General features: G+C 36.8%; 1 protein-coding gene across 1 annotated transcript; it reads left to right on the forward strand.

Moving 5' to 3' along the window:
- Positions 1-11,675: 11,675 nt before the first annotated feature.
- LOC120775766 (SET domain-containing protein SmydA-8) lies at positions 11,676-21,164 on the forward strand. Its single transcript, XM_040106099.1, has 2 exons — positions 11,676-12,866; positions 20,311-21,164. The coding sequence occupies exons 1-2, from the start codon at positions 12,015-12,017 to the stop codon at positions 20,755-20,757; spliced, it is 1,299 nt and encodes a 432-aa protein (XP_039962033.1). The 5' UTR covers positions 11,676-12,014; the 3' UTR covers positions 20,758-21,164.
- The last annotated feature ends 310 nt before the right edge of the window (positions 21,165-21,474 follow it).

The following is a 21,474-nucleotide window of genomic DNA, read 5'->3' on the forward strand; positions in this document are numbered from 1 at the left end:
ACAAGTTTCGTCAGAACTGACTTTTGATATGTGCATATGTTTGCATTTAATAAATAAAAATAATATCTTTAAATCTTCTGGAGTTGTAGCCGTCTATTAGTTGCTTCGATTGACTCATGCCGTCTGTGCCACGACAATGTCTCTTTTCTTCATGTCTTAGTTCCTCTTTTACAGTATAGGATTTCGTAGAAAAGCTTATTGTGAAGAAGCGCTCTGGTCCCGTCGGCGGCATTGATGCCGCTATCTGCAAAAAGTACGGGTTTGTTTTCGATTTTTATGATAGAATGGCTCACTTTCGACCAAAAACAGCGGCGCGTTGACATTGCTCAGGAGATATTGCACCCAGATCTGCTCCACGGGTTTATAACTAAGGATGAATTATGGTTTTTTGGTTATGACGTAGAAATCAAAGCTCAACCATATCAATGGATGCTAGCGCTTGGTCGAAAAAAGCGCTTCAAATTAAGTCTAATTTGAAGGTTTTGATAACTATTAACAGCTTTCTTTGATTACAAGACTGTCATGCATCAAGGGTCGTACGGTCAATAAAAAATATTACTTACGAGTACGTATACTACGCAATTTGTCCGAAGCAATCTGCCAGAAATGCCCGGATTTGTGCTAGAACAAAATTGGTCTTTACACCATGATAACAGCCCTGATCACGCATTGTTGCTTGTTTGGCCAAAGACAAAATATTACTAGTACCACAGCCAACGCATTCCTCATCCTTTACCTCCCTCTACCTTTATATCAAGCATTAAGAGATCTGTGAAGAAACTCACCGAAATAATTTCGATTAAGAAAATGACTAATTCAATAGTTACCTTTACATTAATTTTTAACCTACATAAATGTTTTGACCAGCTAACGCTGTGAGGTTTTTCGAAATTAAATTTTTCACTTATTGGGACAAAACTGATTTTTTTTTTTAAATCGGTTCATTTGTTATTGCAAAATATTAATAAATAAAAAAAAAACTTTTCCGCGTGGCCTTATGAATTATATATAGTAATAGTGTACAAAATTTCTAAAGGATCGGTGCTCAAAACAGTTTCGATGTTATAAGGAACTGCTTTGAGTGTGGTAAAACGTTCAGACATGTATTAAAATACTCATAACTTCGTCAATTTTGTTTCAATCGACTACGAAAAGAGTGATTTTTGGGAATGTGTTATAAATCTTTAAGGTATTGCCTATACGAAACCAACGACGTTTTTGAAACACTGAGACTAGAATGGAATTTTTAAGTGCATTCGGTGATTTTTACGACGAGCGATATTATTAAACGAAGATATTCCTTTAAAATTTGTGTGCGGAATCAAATTTCTGGTAGCGAAATATTCACAATGTTGGAAAAGGCCTTCGGTGATAATTGTTAGTCGCTAGCAAGTGTTTTTGATTGGTCAAAATAATGCAAAGAGCGTCGAAAACCATGTATAGGATGGCCATTAACATCAACTAATAAGCAACACGTCAAGAAAATAAAGGAACTGGTGCTTGAGAATCGACGATTAACAATCCAACATCTTACTGGCATCGTAGAAATATTGGAAGGATTAGTGAAAACTATTTTGAAGGATCAAATTTTTTTCGAAAAACAGCGTTGCGTTATCGTCTGTGAAATTAAGTTTCCTGACTACCAGGGTGCAGTGACGGATTAAGCAGGGCATGTAGCAAATTCTGTCAAGGGGCCTTTGGTTTGCTATAGGTTCTCAAGTTTAGGGTATTAAATAAAACAAAATTGTTACAAATAAGGTTTTCTGGATTTATTATGTGCAAATTTAGTCATGCTCTATATTCAACAAAGTGATGTGATTAAGACGTTCTTTGACTATCGTGTTCCTTAATTCATTTTTAATACGTTTTAATGTTGAAAAAGAACGTTCGCCACTGCAGTTAGTGATCACGAGAGGTAAGTATATTCGCAAAGCAATTTTTAAGTTTGGGAGACACGATTCTAAAGAATTATTCAATAAAAGTTTATAAAATTGCTGTTCTTGAGGCTCCTGTTTCTTGCTGTCAATAACAGTAGCCACATCTGTTTCAGCAGCTCTGCGAACTGCACTAATTCGCCGCCTAGGCTGTTCTCCAAATCATCTTCGTAAGCTCTGACCATACTATAGGATTTTTCCAAAATCTCTTCTGTTGTAAGAGATTCTAGCTGTCGAAATGTCGAAAAACAATAGTAATTTTATAATATGCTTTCATACGTTTATCTAAAGAAGACAGTACGTTATCAATAATGACAATAAACACCTCAAATTCGAAACGTTGTCCAGGTGTTTGATTTTCAACAAAGTCGTCGAGTGTAGTAGAGCCGCTGAAATGGTTGTACTTAGTATTTCGTTTGATTCGTCGTGATGTCTGTTGCTGGTATTCTTCACGTAGGTCAGATCTTTGGCTCTTGCCTCAATATCTGAAAAAGTGGATCGCATTGGACTGGGCACCTATTGTCCGATAACCGTTTCAAGATCGGAATTTTTGAAGAAGAATCTTTAAGTGCGTTCGTAAGACGACCCCATCAATAGGTAGAAGCGGAAAAAAATGTATAGGCTGGGCTGAACTAAAAATTTTTCCGCTGTTAAGAGGTCAGCGTCCGCTTGGAAAAAGAAATAACTAGATAAAACATTTTAATTACTGTGTTTTATGATATAAAATAATGATTTTTTTTATAATATGGAAGCTCACAAGAAAAGGGCTAAACAATTATTTTCAATAAAAATATTGTAAAAATTTAATAATTATACTTATTTTCTTTTGACGCCATGAAGCATAAAAAATCTAGTGATATTCGATAATTATTTACTTTTTATTTTATGAAAATATTTATTTAATTAAAAAATAAAAATCTGGACGCTTGAAGGGTAGAAATGTACCTAGTATAGATACTATATATATCGATTATAATATTTATAATTAAACAATAGAACATTAAAGTAAAAAAGTTCGTAAAATGCCTACTTATTTTTACGATTTAACGTGACGAAATGGAGTTTTAGATTTTCAGGTGGAACTGAAGAGTAGCCTAAACGCTTTGCGATTAAAGCAAGCAAGGATACTTTACGATCCATTTAAATTGATATTTTTTTAATTACGGTCAGTAGGAACGCGGGGCTCCCCGATTCGCGGGGCCCGTAGCATTTGCTACTTTTGCTTTGTGGCTAATCCGGCACTGCCAGGACGTCATGAAACGTGTTATTACTGGCGATCAGTCTTGATTCAATACTTACGACGCGAAAATAGACGATCAATTGGTTTAAAATCGTCGCAAAGGTGAGCCGAAGCCAAAAAAACCACAACAAAGTAGGTGAAAATCCGAGTTATATTGAAAATTTTCTTCGAATTTCTTCCAACCGTCCAAACTGTCAGCAAGAAATACTATTTGAGTGTTATCCGTCGTTTACTCGAAGCTATTCGTAAAAAGCGGCCGGAATTATGGGCTGACAACTCCTAGTTTTTGGGCTACGATATTGCATCGTCGCAAATTGCATCAACTCCTCTTTAGGTTTTCGGGAAATTTTCAGCCAATATCATTCCGCAATCACCGTATTCGTCTAATTAAGCTCCGTGTGACTTCTGGATATTCAACAAACTCAAACGACCGTTTCGAGGCAACCCTTTTGAATCAATTGAAGACATTAAATGTGAATCGCTACGAGCATTGAAGACCATTCCGGTAATTGAATTTAACAAATGTTTCGAGAAAAAAACGATGGCGCCAGTGTATTAGGGCCAAAGGCGATTATTTTGAGGGGTATGATATAGATGTTGAGGAATAAAGTAAGAACTTTAAAATTATGAACAAAATCTTACTATTATTTGCTCATAATGGTATTCAAAATCTTAAGAAAACAGCAATGGCATGGAAGAGGCTGAAACCCCCCAAAAATTCAATTAATAATCACAAAATCCCCAATTTAATAAAATTTTCAAAATTAAATTCCGAAAACCGGAATATATCTAAATATACCACAAGTATATCATGAATATGTAATCTTGATTGAATATCATAAAAATACTGAACAAATTCACCTATTTTAGTTTTTTCTGTACAAATTTATTCTTGCTTGCAAACGACACATGTGCAACGCGTTCATTTGCTCACGGGTTCAACAAACTTTTAACCACTTAATGCAATACTTTGTATCAAATCGAAAAATTTCATTCAAAAATCACTGCCAGCCTCGAAAGCGTTTCATGATGGCGCTATGAATTCAAAATTTTCGCTTACTTAGCTGGAAAAGCGCAAAAGCAGAAGAAGAAGTGTGATCAACGAAACATTTTGATTGGCATGTAAACAAATCAACGTTAACAACAACAATCGCGTTCATTAGTGATCGCTAAGTGAAGTGATAAGTGAAAATCTACTGAAAGTACACACAGCCAGATGTAGTTGTGTCTGTGTGTGTGTGCCGGTGTTAATGTGCACACAAATCACAAGCGAATGACACGTCGGCAACATTTGTTTACACCGACTAAGCAACGGCTAAACAAATAAACGCGCTGAGCTCTATGCCAGACAGCAGCCGAAAACAAAGATTGACGTTGCGTGGGTGTTTAAATACTGCGGGCGGAGCACACAGTGCGTATACGCAACGTATGTTAAGTGGCTGTCGCCTAACAGTGACACAAATTAGCAGCTGCAGGCGAGCGTAAGTGTGTTAAGTGTCACTTGAATTTGGAAAAATCGCGCGAAAATACTAAATTTCTTCTCACGCGTTCGCCTTCAAGCGTTTTCGGCGCTTACAGTATCAACTTCCGCACATTGGCAACAACAACGGCCATTAATTGCTGCAGCTTCCGCCGCGTGTCATTCATTGCGGGCAAACATTTCGCTCAGCCAAGAAAAGTAAACGCGCACAAAATACAAAATAAACAAATACAGCGCACACATATACGCGCAGGCAATATTGTCGAGGCGAAAGCAAGCGCCAGCAAGCGAGCCGTTAGAAATGAGCGCCATAGGCCGCAGGCCGAGTGGCGCATGGAGGCACCACTTGCCAGCATTATTTCGTGTGGCCTCTTGGCCACATTATTTTTTGCTTTCATATTTGTTTTTGTTTTGCTTTTGGTTTTGTTGTTGTATGTGCTTTGCTGGTAATTTATGCATGGCCTGCAATTCTTGTGCATTAATTTTAATGACTTGTTCTTTGTTGTTTCGCTTGTTTGTTTTTTTGTTTTGTTGCGGCGTGTTCACTTTTTGGAATTTCGCACTGCAAATTTGTCTGCGCCGCAATAATCGCGAGCCCCCATGTTTGTATACACATATAATTGCTAATAAATCACGCTCGATTAATAAAAATGTTCACGCTGACTTGATTGCATGCCGCGTGACAGGCATTTGTGGCAACAGCATGCAGCCTTTGCCAGGAGCACCAGCAATGTGGCAAGCGTGGCAGGCATTCACTGCGGCGTGACGCTGGCGGCTGGTTCTACATAAGTGCATCGCTTGTGCGGAAGTTATACTTATAGTGAAGTGTGCCGGCGCGATGGAAAATGGTGCCAGCGGCAACTGTGTGTATACAACTATATCACACTTCATTTACTTGTCGCATTAGTAAGCGTCATATGACATATATTCCAACGCGTAACTGCTTGTTTACATTATTATGTTTAATATATGTTCTCTTTACAGTTTTTTTAATAATCAAAGATACTCGTGTTATGATAATAAGAAGACTATTTATGAAAAAATTGCAGACACTCGAAACTTTATAATATACGGAAACGGTTAGGATACGTTTATAGGTTAATCCTAATAGGAATCCTTTCTGCACAGCTTACAACGGCGGTCCCTTGCGGTACCAAAAACTCCTATTAATTGAACAATAAGAACCTTTCAAATCGACAAAGCCCTTACAGCTTATCGCAAATTTATTGAGGCGACTAAAGCCAGTTTCGGATAGGTCTTCTTTTTGCTGAAGGTTAGACTACTGAGAAGTTTCGGCCTCAGTTCTACAAAGGCTAGACAATGGAGGAGAAAGTGCCAAGATCCGCCATATAAGTTTGATAACTTACGTCTGCCAAGATTCTTAGGCTTAGACAGTGTCCAGTAAGAACTCGTACGATTGCTGCAAGATGAACTTTGTTCAAGACAAGTAGATCAGGAGATCTCCTGTTTTCTACTCTACATTCTTCATTCTGATATGAGCGGGACAAGGATTCCACATCTGCTCATCGTCTTTGCACTTGTAAGCAATTCCGCTGTGCACTCAAACGGTACAGTGAGTGAGGACTGGCAATACTTGACCGCCTTTTTTACGCTCAGTAAGCCAGCTCAGAGCTAGTATCGCTGTTTCTTACAGAAAACTCACCCTCTAACCTTCGTACATATGTAGCTACGACCCATCCATTAAAAATCTAACAGCGTCTCTTCTTCAGCGACTTGTTCTCATCCACATCTCCCTCGTCCACTCTCGTCGGTATGTCAGCAGAGAATATGTCCCCCAGAGTGGTCTCTGCGACACAGTGATCCAAGTTTTCAGGGATATAATTGAAGGAGAAGAGGATTTCGACGTGCCCTTGTTCGGACATCTTCAAATACATATCTAGCTTTCATGACCCTTAGAACAAACTTCGGAGACATACTGGATTAGTCTGGAACGTAATAGAAATTACTCGGTTTAAAAAAAAAATTATTGAAGCAATCGTTACAGTTTTTTAAAAACTTTCAAAGTAGGCTCTTTTTGCGTCGATGCAGCGCTGCCAGCGTGCTTTCTAAGCATTGAAACCTCACGGAAGGCATAACCTTGAGGGCCGAGGTGCATGCTGTTTGGATACCCAATGCACAATTTTTGCCTTTCATCGGCCTTTTCAGGCAAGGAAACAAAAAAGTCAGGGTGGATCTGTGATTACATTATTCAAAAATTGGGGGTCACGTTCCTTCCACTCGCCGCAATTTCTGGTCATCAGTGAGCACTTTTTGTTCAAGTGCTCCGTCCCAATGTCATGAACCACAGAGTTTCATAAATTTAACATCTGGGCAATTAAACGAATACCTAGTCGATGGTCTGAGTTCAAAACTTTGCGTACACGAGTCACAATGTCGGTGTTTGTCGAAATTGCAAGTCTCCCAGCAAAGTCTTCAACAGCGACCTCTTCCCGGCCCTCCAAAAAAGTCTGGTGCCACCAAAACACACCACTTCTTGCCTGCACGTCGCACGAAAATGTTTGTCCTGAGTCTCCATGAGCTCGGAGACAACTGACCAGCCGCTCGTTCGTTAGCTAGGAATGCCCTCTACCGAATCGAGTCGGTGCGGGCACGCCCCAAAGTACACTCGTGGCGGATTTTCTTCCCTGTATGTACAACTAAATCCAAAAACGTAAGCGGCTAACTATTTACATTCAGCGGAAGACATTTTGGTAAAACTTTTTATTTATTTCAAATCTTGCGTTCATTTCAGGATACTCTTTAGCATTTTGACTGAATCAACTAGAGTTAGTCTGAAGAAAAAAGCATAAAAAGGAGTTTTTTCTGTTAATAAAGCAGAGTTTTGGGTTAAAAAAAAGATACTGTTGAAGCCGAAGTTTGGCTTAATAATAAACGATACACGAAAACGACGTCCGAAAGCCCAAAGAGACCGTTACCGACAAATACATCAAAAAACTCCACAAAATAATTTTTTGTGACCGTAAGGGGGCAAATATTTGAGTAAGAGAAAGCTTTGTGCAAAGTGGATGACGCGCGAGCTCATCACAGCATTGTTAGAAGATGTTCAAAATGTGACAACGGCTGTAACATACATAGCTCCATCATTTCACTCCAAATCCAATCGACAGTCATCCAAGTGGACTGCACACGATGAATCCGATCCAAGACGTAGAAAACACAACAGTTGGCTGGCAAGGTTATGATGTTTGTATTACGGGATGCGCATAATTTTTATACTACCTTCAGAAAGGAAGGACCATCAGCATCGACTATAACGTTAATGAACCGTATGAAGGGGGAAGTCGCCGAAAAATGGCCGCATTTGAAGAAAAAGACAATGCATTGCTTCCTCAAAGACAATGCACCGTATCATAAGTCAGTGAAAACGATGACAAAAATCCATGAATTGAGCTTCGAATTGCTTCTGCATCCACCATATTCTACAAACCTGACCACCAGTGACAAGAGAATGCTCGCTGGAAAGAAACCGAAGAAGAGGTAATCACAGAGGCTTATTTTTAGGCTAAGAAAAAGTGTATTTCAAAAATGGTTAAAAAAAGCTAGGTAACTATATTGAATAATAAAATCAAATTCTATCCAAAAAATATGTTCCATTTTTTATATACATACATGTACTTATATTTATGTATTTATGATGTATTTAAGATCGGAAGTTTATAGGCTTACCTGAAGCATACAAGTATAACTTGTTCATCGCATAAGGATATAATAAATTTGTTGTTGCGGCAAACCTTCTCCAAATTTTAACTATTGGCTAGCCATCTTTGGCATAAAGAATATTCTGTAACGGGCTCTTCGCAAAATTTTACACTAAGCTCTTTCTTAGTTTTCTTCGACAATTATCGCGTATAAACTCTTGCGCACACGCATGACAGTAGCAATTAATTTTGCGCAACACCAATAATTCCAAGCATGGCGAGACTACGCCAACAAATATTTAAATTAATTTTACATGCATACTACTATATTAGAATAACAACAACAAACAAACATTCCACCCACTAAGCTATATGCAAGCGCACGACGACCACCGACTGCTGGGCGCGCCTCAAGCGAAGACGTGCAGCGCGGCAGGTAGCGCCAGCAGCAAGTCGCCGAAGCAAAACCAAAAACAAAAGTAAAACAACAACAATAATCAATATTTGCATAGCAAATGCCTCGTCGAAAAAAAACGAAAACAAATTTTCAAATTTGCAATAATTTTTGCACGAATTTTTAAATGATTTTATTAATGATTTTTTCGCAATATTTAATTTGTTTTGTTGCGGTGGAATGCAAGTGCAAATTTTAATTGATATAAGAATTTAATTGACAATTTTCGATTTCGAAATGCGCATAAATATTATTGAACGAATATTTAGATGAATATGACGAACGAAAATATTTTGATTCTTGAAATAAAAACAACCAGGAAATGTTTGAGAAAAAAAAATAATATGATATTCAAAATTTTTATAAAAGCCAACAGTGTTATTGCAAACGAAAACGTGATATTAACAACAACAACAGTAAAAGGTAGGCGGCTACGATAAAAACAAGAAAAATATTGGGAATACAAGAAACAGTATTAACAGCGCTGAATCAGCGGAAAAATATGCAAGAATTACGAATTTCTGCAGCTAGAATTATTTACGTCAAAATGCTCGTGACAAAAAAAGACAACAAATATATTTGTGTATAAATATACGCGTATAATATATAGATGTAGGCAACTTGTTAAGAATACTTTTCTACAATAATATTAAGTACTTATAATTATTACATTACCACCGAAAGAAAAAAAGAAAAGAAAGTATTTATTATAGCGTCAAAGTAATCCTACAGTCGAGCGCCTCACGAATATTTCGCCAACATTGTGTGAGCATCATAATTTCATGCGCGTTTGGCTGATCCGCCAGCGATAAATTCATAATTCCACAGGGCAGCCAAGCAAGCAAATGAGTGGGATCATTTTGTTTTTGTTTCTGTTTTGGCTCAACACCCGAAGTGCAATATCGCCAAGTATCGTCGTTGTAGAGAAATCCACATCCCCTCTGAGCGTCTGCAGTTTTATAGAAGGTGCTAGCAGTGCGCTAAACCAACGACGTCTTGCAGCATCATCATCATCTTCAGCATTATAATTTGGTGCACCTTCTTACCTGCGGTCAGTGTGCGCCTACGCTGTCGTGGCTGTGTTCTTTTGGGTTGCTGCCAGCTCATTGAGTGGTCGAGTGTCCCGCTGTTGCATTGTGGGAGCTGTCAGTGCAATGAGAGTGAAAAATTGATGTCTAATCTGGTCTAATGTTGGCAAAACGAGATTGCCGAACCGAGTACCCGCAGGCAGTTACATTTCTTTGCAATTAGCGTTAATTAGAAAATCTAACCATGTCTACCTCCATGGTCTACATTTCCTTTCTTCTCCTCCACCGTACAAATGGCCAATGGTTGAAGGCCATCTTTCCTGGCATCAATTAGGAGGATTTTTAGCCATTACTTACCTTACCCCTTGGAATCCTTGAGATGATCCCTGGACTCCATATGGAGGAGTATCAGCGCTTGGTCGGTTTGCTAAGGTTCCTCAGTTCAGGGTCAGACCCATCTCGAGGGTACAGTAGATCCAACTTGGACCATTTCCACACATCTTCTATTAGAAAGACTTTCTCTTTGTAGAGAGTTATAAGTTTGGTTAGCCAACTCTGCATCGGCACTTTCACACCTTGAAGGCGGCCTAGGTTTCCCTTCACGAAAATGACCGCACCTACTATTTTCTATTCTTCAAGGGAAGAGAAGGGTGGTATACTCATTTCTTACACTCAGAAACCTCTAGTCAACTCTAGCGTACTGGCATGCTGAACTGTTCCAGCTCTGCCTTACTGTTACCGTAGCACTTCATCATTTTGGCTGCCAAAAATCGGTTCGACTTCTGTTTTCTATCCGGTGTGTTTCGCTTCCTTGTAAGAGGTCAGTAGTTTTCTTCCGTCTTGTTCCGTCTTTTCCTTCCCTAGTGTGACTAGCCTATATGAGCCTGAGATAAAGACTGCATCTATTAGCCACTCCTGGTTCTTTGCTCCCAGATATAGATCTACATAGGTGTCGGTTCTGACTTCCATTTACTTCTCGATACCGTCTTCTTCTTTTTAGATTTATGTGAAAAACTCATAGCTAAATAGATCCCCATACAGTGGCGCTATACTACGTTCCCTGAAAGGTAGTCGTTTTTAATTGTCCCAACTTTGACTCTTTGCATAGCCGACCAGCGCAGAGAAAGAATCTACTCAACCAACACGATTCACTCAAAGTAAATGATGACGGGGGAACATAGTCTGAGTTCAGTTCATTGTTTTAAACAGACGGAGACCTTAGACGACTTTAGCCCACCAGCCACTTCAGCAGAGTGTCACCCGAACATACTCAGAGGGCAGAAAGTCGCAACAACCAGCCCAGGGTTCAAACCGAAATCGAAATCGTTAAAGCCGATGTCAGTATGGCCGTGAAGGGCGCCTTACTCAAGACGCATCAATTCTGAGGCGACCTGCTCTACATCCCGGTACTGATGGAAGTTATATACAAAATTTTCTTGGAGTTACTCTATCGTCTTCATTTATGGTACCATCACTACGTTGTTTGTATTCTGAAGGTTAGGCAAGTTATAAAATCATGTTTCATAAACTTCGTCTATGTAAGTAAACTTCAATAGTTTTAAATCACAACCGAAATCATAGAATTCAATGAACGTCCAAATTTATTCGCTCCCCGAGTACTTAATTAACTAAAACCGCAAGAATACCAACACTATTTGTAGACACTTTCAATGGTCTACACGGCATCGAGCACTCAATTTGAATCGAATTAAATTCAAATTAAGAAATTGTAAAGATTTCGTTAATTTCACTCACATATTCACGCTCACTCTCTGTGAGTATATGCATAGCGCTCATGATCGGGCGCGGTAGTGGTTGAATCTCGGCGATCGCGTCGTCATTTATTTTGAGATCAAGCATATTTCACACAGTTATTTGAAAAATTCTGTGATTTTCGAATAAAAGCGTTGTAAACTGGAAAACGGCGACAGTTTGCCAACGGCTACGCAGCGCGAAATATTAAAAAATCTGCTAAGTGAAAGCTCTCATGCTTGATTTAACGGTAGACGTGTGCAAAAATAAAAATTAAATAAGAAAACAACAAAAAACAAGACAAGTGAAACAAGTGCATTGACAAAGGATTATTTAATTTGAAATTTAAAATAATTTTTACTGAAATAAAAAATTAAGTTTAATTGCAACTCTTTGCTTGTGTACACCCACTAACGATTTTGCGGATTCTCAGTTTAATAATTTTTTTTTAATAACACACGACAATTATGATTTGTCCGAAGCGCACCGCAGAGTTAATCACACTCCATTTGGCGCCCTTCAAGGACACCGATCCTGCTTGGGAGATAGGTGTTTCGAAAATAGCTGGACGCGGTATTTTCGCCACACGCAACATCAAACGTGGCGAAGTGATCTTTCGCGACAGTCCGCTGCTGATCGGTCCTTCTGCGCGCGCTGAGGATACACTCAACTCGTGTTCGAATTGCTTTAAAATGTTGCCGGATACGAAATTCATGTGTCGCCAGGGTTGTGGTTTGCCCATCTGCTCGCTGTGTGGCAAAAAGCAACAACACAAAGCCGATTGCACCCTCTTCAAATCGTGGAAACCTTGCGAACCGGATGTGGCCAACTCGCTGCTTATACGTTTGCTGTGCGTCGGACGTGCCATCAATCTGACCAAGGATCAACGTGATCTCATCTATTGTTTGCAAGCAAATTTGGACAATAATCATCGCACTGAAGTGCGTAATGCCGCTAAGGGTTTCAACGAATTTCCCACCGACAAAAAAGTGATCGAGATTATGAATCGTACCGTTGCGGTATTGCGTACGAATGGTTTCGATGAGACCGCCGATCGTTCTAATGATAATGCAGAGTTTCTTTATCGCGCTTTATTCCCATTATTCGCTGTCATGAATCACGATTGCATTCCCAATTCATATTACACGTTCGAGGAGAAGACCAGAAATATGGTGGTGCACGCTTCGGTGGATATACCGGAAGGCACTGAGATCACCACCACATATACGAAATTGTTTACGGGCAATCTTGCACGTCATTTGTTTTTGAAAATGAAGAAAGGTTTCACCTGCAAGTGTCCGCGTTGCTCCGATCCAACAGTAAGTGTGCTTGTGTGATAAAAATTGCAGAGAAAGTGCTCTGTGTTGTTGTGTTATTTGAAAGAAACTTAAATGCTTGAAAATGTGTTTCGTTATTGCCTACGTTGGGTAATTTAAAAATTTCTGAAAGTGTTTCTCTAAAAGATTTTTTTTGTTCAAAATTGTACCAAATGTGGCGAAATCAATAGTGAATAGGATTTTTAATTGACAAAAATTAATAAGTGTGACAATATTCGTGGAAGTTTTAGTACATTTTTTAGATGGTGTTTCTCGAAATAGTTTTCTGTAGAATGGCTTTTAATTTTAATAATGTGGTCTTTTAGAAAATTTCTTCTTTAAATTTCTTTAACATAATTCATTTTAGCCAATCAGCTCTAATAAATTATATGTTAATTATATTTTGGTTATATTTCGAATTTTATTACCCGTACCGCCAAAAACTCGAGTTTAAAGTTGTGTGTTATTCTTAACTTTCCTCGTTACGATGTTTCAGAAACTCTGAGTTTACTGATGTCGGATTCTAAACAGTAGAAATAGTTTTCAAATAAATTGAAGTCTTGAGTCCATCACAAATCTGTTGACGTGATAGATTTCGCCTCAACTTACGCGCCGCGACAATTGAAAGTATTAGATCGAAGTCGCTTTCCCTTTACTCTTGCAAAAGTAAAATAGCCAAAAGTCTATATACCCTTCTTCTAAACAAATTCAAAGGGAAGAATGTTTGGAGTAGTAGAAATATATCTCCATATCAGATCCAGATATAGGACCTTTACAACTATGGCCCTTATTTCCATTAACCTCATGCCTAAATGAAATTGCTGTCACAGATGTTTTGGAGATTGGCCAAAGCTCGGCAAATTTAACCTGTTGCTTAATACAAGAAGATAAAGGATTTTCTACTCGTTCCTATTTTAAATCAAATCTAACCCGGACTGACCAAAATAAAATTATATTTCAATACAAGTCTTTACTTTTACCTTCGAAATAAGCCCCTGAGTCAATACAAGCTTGCTGATTATTCTAATTTTCAACACATTTCTTATAAGCCTCGACTGGGATGCCCTTCAGCGCCTTAAAAGCCTTCAGCAATTTTTATTTTTCTTCGATTTCGACTCATTTGTAGAGTGCCACTCGTTAGTTTATTGGACAGTTTCGGCGTCAGATTCCCAAGACCCGTCTTGTCATCAATAATGATGCGGCTACGTTGACGTCCTTTTTGCAAAATATTCAAGTTTTTTGATATGAGTCTAGTTGATCAATTTGAGATGCTGAGATCCGCTTCTATCTCTCTGTATGCAACACGACAATTTTCAAGAACTGTTTCTTTAACTTTTTGTTGTTATTAACAGCGGTAGATAGACGACTCGCTGGCACAAGTTTTGGATGACTTCACTGAAAGCTTTGTGGCACTCAAATATTTGATTTTGTGCTGAAATAGAGTCGACAAAACACCTGTGCAACATTTTCATGGAAAGCAGAGAAGTTTTCTGTGGTATAAGAAACTGTTAAAGATAAAGTTAAAGCCCCCACAAAGCATCTTAAACCCATCGCAAATTTGCTGAGGTGATAGTTACGCCCGAATAGTTCTAGGTATTAGGTCCAAGATGGTCTAATAATCAAGAATGAATTACTCAAATTATTCTTCTATCTCTTCTCCTACAAAACAACTTCGTCAGTAACTCACTGTATGAATATCTTTCTATGGGACAGTGTTTGCTGAGAATCCTTTTAATTGGTGGCACGCTTTCATTTTACCTCAGATCTCATGCGAATCACTTCAGGCTTAACTGACATTGGATAGCAGATGTACTGGAGGTCGCTCAGCGTTCGCCAAATCAAACAGCAAAAGGCAAAAGGATAAAGTATAGAGTATAATAGACTGGTATCTAGCTCGGTGATAATGTGACAGAAGTGAGTTTGCTTTCGGGCTCATCGGCGAACCTCAGCGGTTGCAGCTGGCTCCTATATACTTTACATAAGATTTAATAAAAAGCAGATACAGTTAATTAAGATACTAGGCATTCCTTAACTGAGCAGGCTGCCACTTTCAGCCTTGACCATGTCTGAGTTCTTAATGACTCTTTCTTGCCAATGGGCAAATATTTTATACTATTTAGTTGATTTGAATATTCAAAGATCCTACGCCGCCATTTACTTAAGAATTCACCTCAAATTCCAAAAAAATAATGAGAATTACTACTCGCAGTTCAAATCTTTTTTTCAAAAATTAATGACAACAATTTATAGAAATAGTCTACTAATTAACAACAAAAACGTAAATATATTCATAAATAAATCGCTAATCATGAAATATGTGACAAAAATAGCGCGCTAAGGCGCTCAAAAATAAATAAATTCGCTTAAATATTTTTAAAATATGTGCTATCTATATACTTACATGTATTGACTATTTCTGAAATTATATACGCGTAACTTTTTCAATATTTGTTTTGAAATATTATTTTCCAAGGGGATGCTTCGAAAACGCCCTGCGATTAAGCCGTTGACTATAAAATAAATTTATTTAGATTTTTAGCAGTCACTTAGACTTTTAACGATTTAGGCGAAGGCATTTAAATAGGTATATATTTTGAATACAAAACGATTCGTTCTGTTCAAAAATGCCTAAAGTATTGTTGTAGCATTTAAATAAATTATTAGTGCGCCTTGGAGAGTCTGCGATGCGTGCGAAAGTATGTGGCATAACAAATTGGTGGATATTACGATTGGCAGAAAAGAAAAAAATATTTATTAGAAAATATACATACTTATATACACGATGGTAGTCCGATAAGTCCTTGAGCCAGAAAATATATCGACAAAAATTGTAAATGATGATAAATTCTCCCAAAGGCTCCTTTTATTCCGAAACACTTACCTCCATGCCATGCTCCAACTTATTTACCTGCAAAGTAAGCCTGGTCGGGGTAAAATAACTCCCATACTTCGGCATGGTAGTAGGTCTGTGACAGTTTTGTCCTTCTCCAAGTAGTTTACGTAGATCATACCTTGTGAATCCCCCAAAATGGTCCTCAACATGTTTTTGACCGATAGGTTAGTCCTTATCGTCGACCGATTGAAGTCCCCTATTTTTACTGTCTCTTGGCCTTTGTTGTGTAACGGTCTTACAATCTAAACGAGTTCGCTATTATTGCTTTGCCCTCGGGGTAGCCGTTTTCATGGCATTTTTTTAACAAAAAATATCGTCCAACCATTTTATATCTCGTTGAACCAATTTTTCATGATAGTTAACAAGGAGAAAGGTCACCATAAAGGTTTTTAAGCACTTTGTGATTTTACTGGGCCATTTACTTTTAAAAAGCTGGAATCCAACCGTCTCAATCCCATTTGAAATAAAAAACCTTAGAGTTAAGAACTTATCGGACTGATCTCGTAAGTATTTATGAGGGCAACATTTTTTAAAAAACTCTATTTTATCAGGAAAATCACTTGGTCGGGTGCAAAATTTGAAGAAATCAACGCCAAAGAAGTTCGATCAAAATATGATTTTCTGAGGAAATTCCAATAAATAATAGCCACACACATAAATACTTGCCATACTATTTTTCTACGACTGCTTAGTGGAGGAAAATTGTTAGACTAGTATATTCTACAAATTTTCTTATTTATTTTCGTTTTTGCTTTCGCCTGCCTTGCGGCAATAAGGTGCTAATTTAATTAGCAATCATATTTTCTTATAAAAATAAACGCTCAGAACTTGAGCGAGCGGTACGTTAAATGTGTGTATGGTCGAAGTGAAAAGCAAAATTCAAATAGAAATAAAAAAATACCGAATGTTCTTCTGAAAACAAAATATTTAATTGTGTGGAAAAGGCGGCCAAAACAAAAACACAATCGAGCAAGTGGCTGCTGTGGGGCGTCTTGTTGGACGTATACATGTCAAATTGACTGACGTGTTGTGCGATCATTTTCGACCTAATGTTGTTGTTCTTGAACTTGGGCCACACGCAGTCAATCGGCGTTCGCTAAGTAGTACTAAGTGGCGGCTGCCCGGAAGATCTCTTTCATTATTTCGTTGGCAAATTCTGTGGAATTCCAGTGACGAGAGAATTGCTTTGAAATCTAAATAGGAAACATAAAACATTTGTTTATTTCGTTGTTTCTAGAATCATGAACAGTTTTCGGCTAATTACAAGAAGGCATATTTTCTAGTTCGTTAGAAGTACGTTAAGTGAAAGATAATTTATTGCGGAACTAATTGAGTGTAGTACTGATATAGCATAAATTTTTCATGTTTTTCTTTTGTTTCTATCCGAAATCATTTTGCTGAAATGTATAAGCAACTTAAAAATTCCCAGTATTATGGTTTCTTGTTTCTACATTGGTTTGGACTATCGGTAGGTAATAATGCATAAGTAACTGATTTTTATCTCACTTGCTATGTTAAAAACTAAACATTTTCCTCCTTAAATTTAATTTTTTCCTCCTTAAGTTTAAGGTTTTAAGCGGTGTTTGTCATATGTATCCTGGATTTACCTTAATACTAGATATCGTTTCGGTGTATTTGTGCGTACTAACGCAGTTAGGTGCGAACCAGCTTTCTGGCCAATATCGAAAGTTTAAAATTGATCTCTTCTCAGCAGATAGGATAATTTTAACTTTATAATGTTTATTGTATTATATTTATTTATTTGGAATATTCTCAAGACTGCCCCCCGCTCTATTCGTTAAATAAAATCACCATTAATTTGAGATATCGGCAATTTAAGTTTTCACAAGCGATTTACTAGTAAAGTTCCGTCATTTCATAACATTTGTAATATTCGATAAAATACTTTATTCTTTGTAAAAGAATATCCTTCTGCAACCGTTACTTGGTGGTCGACTTGATGCGCGTAACAGACCGTTAAGAAGTTTTAGTCTTACAGACTTATTATTAAAATACAAGTATATCATTATTCTTCAGACAGTATTTAAATCTAAATTTGTTGGACCTTTTGAGAGTGATCTGTTCGACGTCCGAGTTAGATTATATTTCGCGATCTTTTCATTTTTCAAAAGCATTGTATCCAATTTTACTTCTCTGACCGATTATTGAGTGCACCTAATTTAGAGGGATCTACAGCACACGGCAACCACAAATCCAATATCATATGATCTGATTAATCCGTACTGAAAAAACAACAATTTTACATATTACAAATATTTACTATAGTCTTCAAAATATACCCTTCTGAGCCACATTCTCAAGCATCTCTACTATATGTAGTTTTTGCCAAGGATGCAAGCCTTTAGAGATGTCTCTAGCATTGATACGCTTCATACTCAAAATATTAATCGAAATGTGTTTATCCATAAAATTGATCGTTAATAGTTTAATCCCCGATTTACCTGAGCAAATGTAAATAAAAAATAAAAAATGTGTTTTTTTGGCAAAATTCCTTTTTTTTTCAATTTAATATAGTTACTTTCAATGATTACAGTGATCCTTCAAATATTCGATACTATTTCTGCATTATGATTTGTCCTTTGCTTTAAAATAGGACTCAGTTTCGGCAATCATCTTTTCATTTTACGAAAATTGCTTCCCATATTTTTCAGGTATGGAATCTGAAAATTAGCGCTGTGGGTCAGATCTGAAGAATACGGTAGATGTGGAAGAATTTCGATATTCATAGATTTTTGCCATCGCTGTTACTCATTTGTGACACGGTCCGTTGTCTGTGTGAGATAGCACTACCTTTTCTTTAATTGTGGCCGCTTTTCGGCGATATCGTCCTTCAGACGGTCCCACAGTGCTATGTAATAGACGCTGTTGATGGTCCTTTTAGTCAATAAAAATTATTCCATGCACATCCCATAACACCCATCCTTAGGACCGGTTCATCATGTTCAGTCCACTCGGATGACTAGCAGTCAGACTTCATAGTGAAATTTTGGAGCCTTGTTTCAAGCCTTGTCACATATCGATGCAAAAGTCTGTTTTATTAAGCTTGAACATCTTCAAACACTGCTACGAATCATCAAATCGTTTTGCTTTTGGTCTAAAGTGAGCTGGCGCGGCACCCACTGTGCACGTTGAACACATTCAGTTGATATCTTTAGAGTGCCTGCTATCATGAACAACTTCACTTTACAGTCATTCAAACTTATCTTGTGAGTTTTCTGACGTTTTCGTCGGTAACAGCTTCTTTGGGCGTCCATTTTTTTACAATAACAAAAGTGGCTTCACTTAAAATGTTGTCGAATTTATACACACGTCTTTTGAAGGTTAGGGCTAACTAAAAATCATATCAATTTAATTTTCTATCATCTAACTCTTCTAGCGTCCAGAGCTTTTTAATTGTCCTTTTAGGAGAAAAAAATGTTTTATCAATATGATATTATGCATTATATGAAGGTTTAAGGAGGTTCTTGTAGGATCATTATTGCTTTTGCTTGATTTTGTATACATATGGTAAAAAGAAAACTAGATAGAATTTCGCGGTGTCAACACCATCTCCAAATATAATTTTTTTAATGAATTTTTAACTCAAGGTATTTTTACAATAAGAAAACTGTAGAAGTCAGGCTATGATTTTATCCTTCTAACTCTTACTGATTTTGAATCTTGAATCCAGTGAAGTGAACTTGAGATGCCTTAAGTATGGTATATTTTTTGGAATTTCGATTAAAGCCGACCTTTCTATTCCTATGTTATATACACAACTAAAATGCTGTTAAATACAGATAAATTTCAAGTAACTTTTTTAAATAAAATATAAGAATAATGATGCAATAGTGTTCTTTTAATTATTCTGCTCTCTTAAATTATTTTTAATTTTTTTGTATCGCTTCGCAGCATTTCTTTTTTTCACTTTGAAGAATAGACAGGAAGCTTTAAATAATATCGAATCAGAGGCGAAGGTTAAGTTATGTGCTTTGGTTGGCATAGGTTATATTAAAAATTCCTATAAATTGTTTTTGTTTATTATGGAAGCAATTATTTTTTAAATTTTTCTTCTATTTATGTATAGTTATGAGTTCAAATACAGATGGCAGAATATCCGTTCAAGAAAGAACAACATGAAAAATTGAAGAGGGGATATATGTATTATAGTATAAATATGAGTATATCTTCAGGCAGCAAAAGCCTAAGCAGACTAAGCATTAACTTTAATATTTATGGGTTATAGTAAAGCGGATGTATTTTTATAATTTTCTCTTGTGCTGAGGAAATGCAGATATATATATGTATACTTTGAAAATTTTACTAAAATAGAATTTATATTTCTATGTCAGATTTTCATTCTTGTTTCTTGGAAATAAATATTTCCCGAAGTTAAACAAAGCAGGCTGAACGCATTTTGCAATTTACGCTTGATATGAGTAACCTATTTGAGTGCGTGTGAGTTCTGTGCGTAGATTTTTACAGAAATTTTCACATTTTCTTCAAATAGTAATCATATCCTCAAACTCTCTTTTCACCTTCTCCTCAACAAAGGAAAAAGGCGCCTTCATTTCCGCACTCTACTGTCGCGATACGAACTGTACAGGTCTTGCCGTACCCGAGACCACCGGTCTGCCGCATCCCAACTGGAACTGCTTGGTTTGCAAACAAAAATCGACGCATGCGCAAATGATAAAGGCACAAGACTTCGCTTCAGGCGCGATTAGTTCGAAATTCAACTCGAAGTCACTCAAATCGGTGGTGCTGTATTTGAGAGACAAAAGCTCCGGCTTCATACCGGACAGCAATTATGTTGTAATCGATGCTAAATTGCAAGTAATAGCGCGTCTTTCGAAGAGTCGAGAGGATTGCGAGGATGAAGAGGCAGCGGCAAAGGCGAAATTCTGTGAGGATATACTGGAGATTATGGACAAGCTGGGGCTGGGTGATTGCGTGATGCGTAGCTATTTGGATGCCGAGAAGGCGAAGGAGGTAAAGTAAGCGAGCGTTGAAAAAGCAAAGGAAGAAAATTTTATATTGATGGAGGAAGTATGTGTATGTAAAAACTAACGGAAATCACAGCTACATATGTCTAAAATTAGCTGCAAAACATGTTTATATATAAGTTAATTTTGAAAAAAATTAAACAAAAACACAAAAATGCTGTTAGCGTATTTATAAGATGTAAGAAAATGTTTATGTATTTTTTGTTAAAAAATTTAGTAGAAAATTTACTTTATGCTGCAAAGACACACTGACACTGAACTCTTAAGAAAACACTTTTTGTGCAACCAAATAACATTACAAAAACAACAAAAAAACGTACAATTAATTGTGCCTCGAATATTCATTGTAAATAGTGGTACTAGTACTTTGTATTGTGTATTATTTATGTGTATGAAAATAAAAGTACTTAAAACTATAAAAAAATGTTTGAATAATTTTCTTAGTAAAATATTTTTAAGATATAGTACACTTGCCTCTATACAAACGTTTCAAATTCTATAAATTTTCTATTGCCATTTACATTTTTTTAAATTTTGTATTTTTTAATAACTATTTTTAATTTTTTAAATTTGATTATTAACTTTTTAAATTAATATTTTTTTACTTTTAAAAGTTGTACAGATTTGTTTAAAAGCTTTTAGTTTGAATTATTTTTAATTTTTAAATTTTAAATTTTAAATTTAATTATTAAGTGTTTTAATTAATATTTTT

Source organism: Bactrocera tryoni, chromosome 4, assembly GCF_016617805.1.
Source record: "Bactrocera tryoni isolate S06 chromosome 4, CSIRO_BtryS06_freeze2, whole genome shotgun sequence".
NCBI lineage: Eukaryota > Metazoa > Arthropoda > Insecta > Diptera > Tephritidae > Bactrocera > Bactrocera tryoni.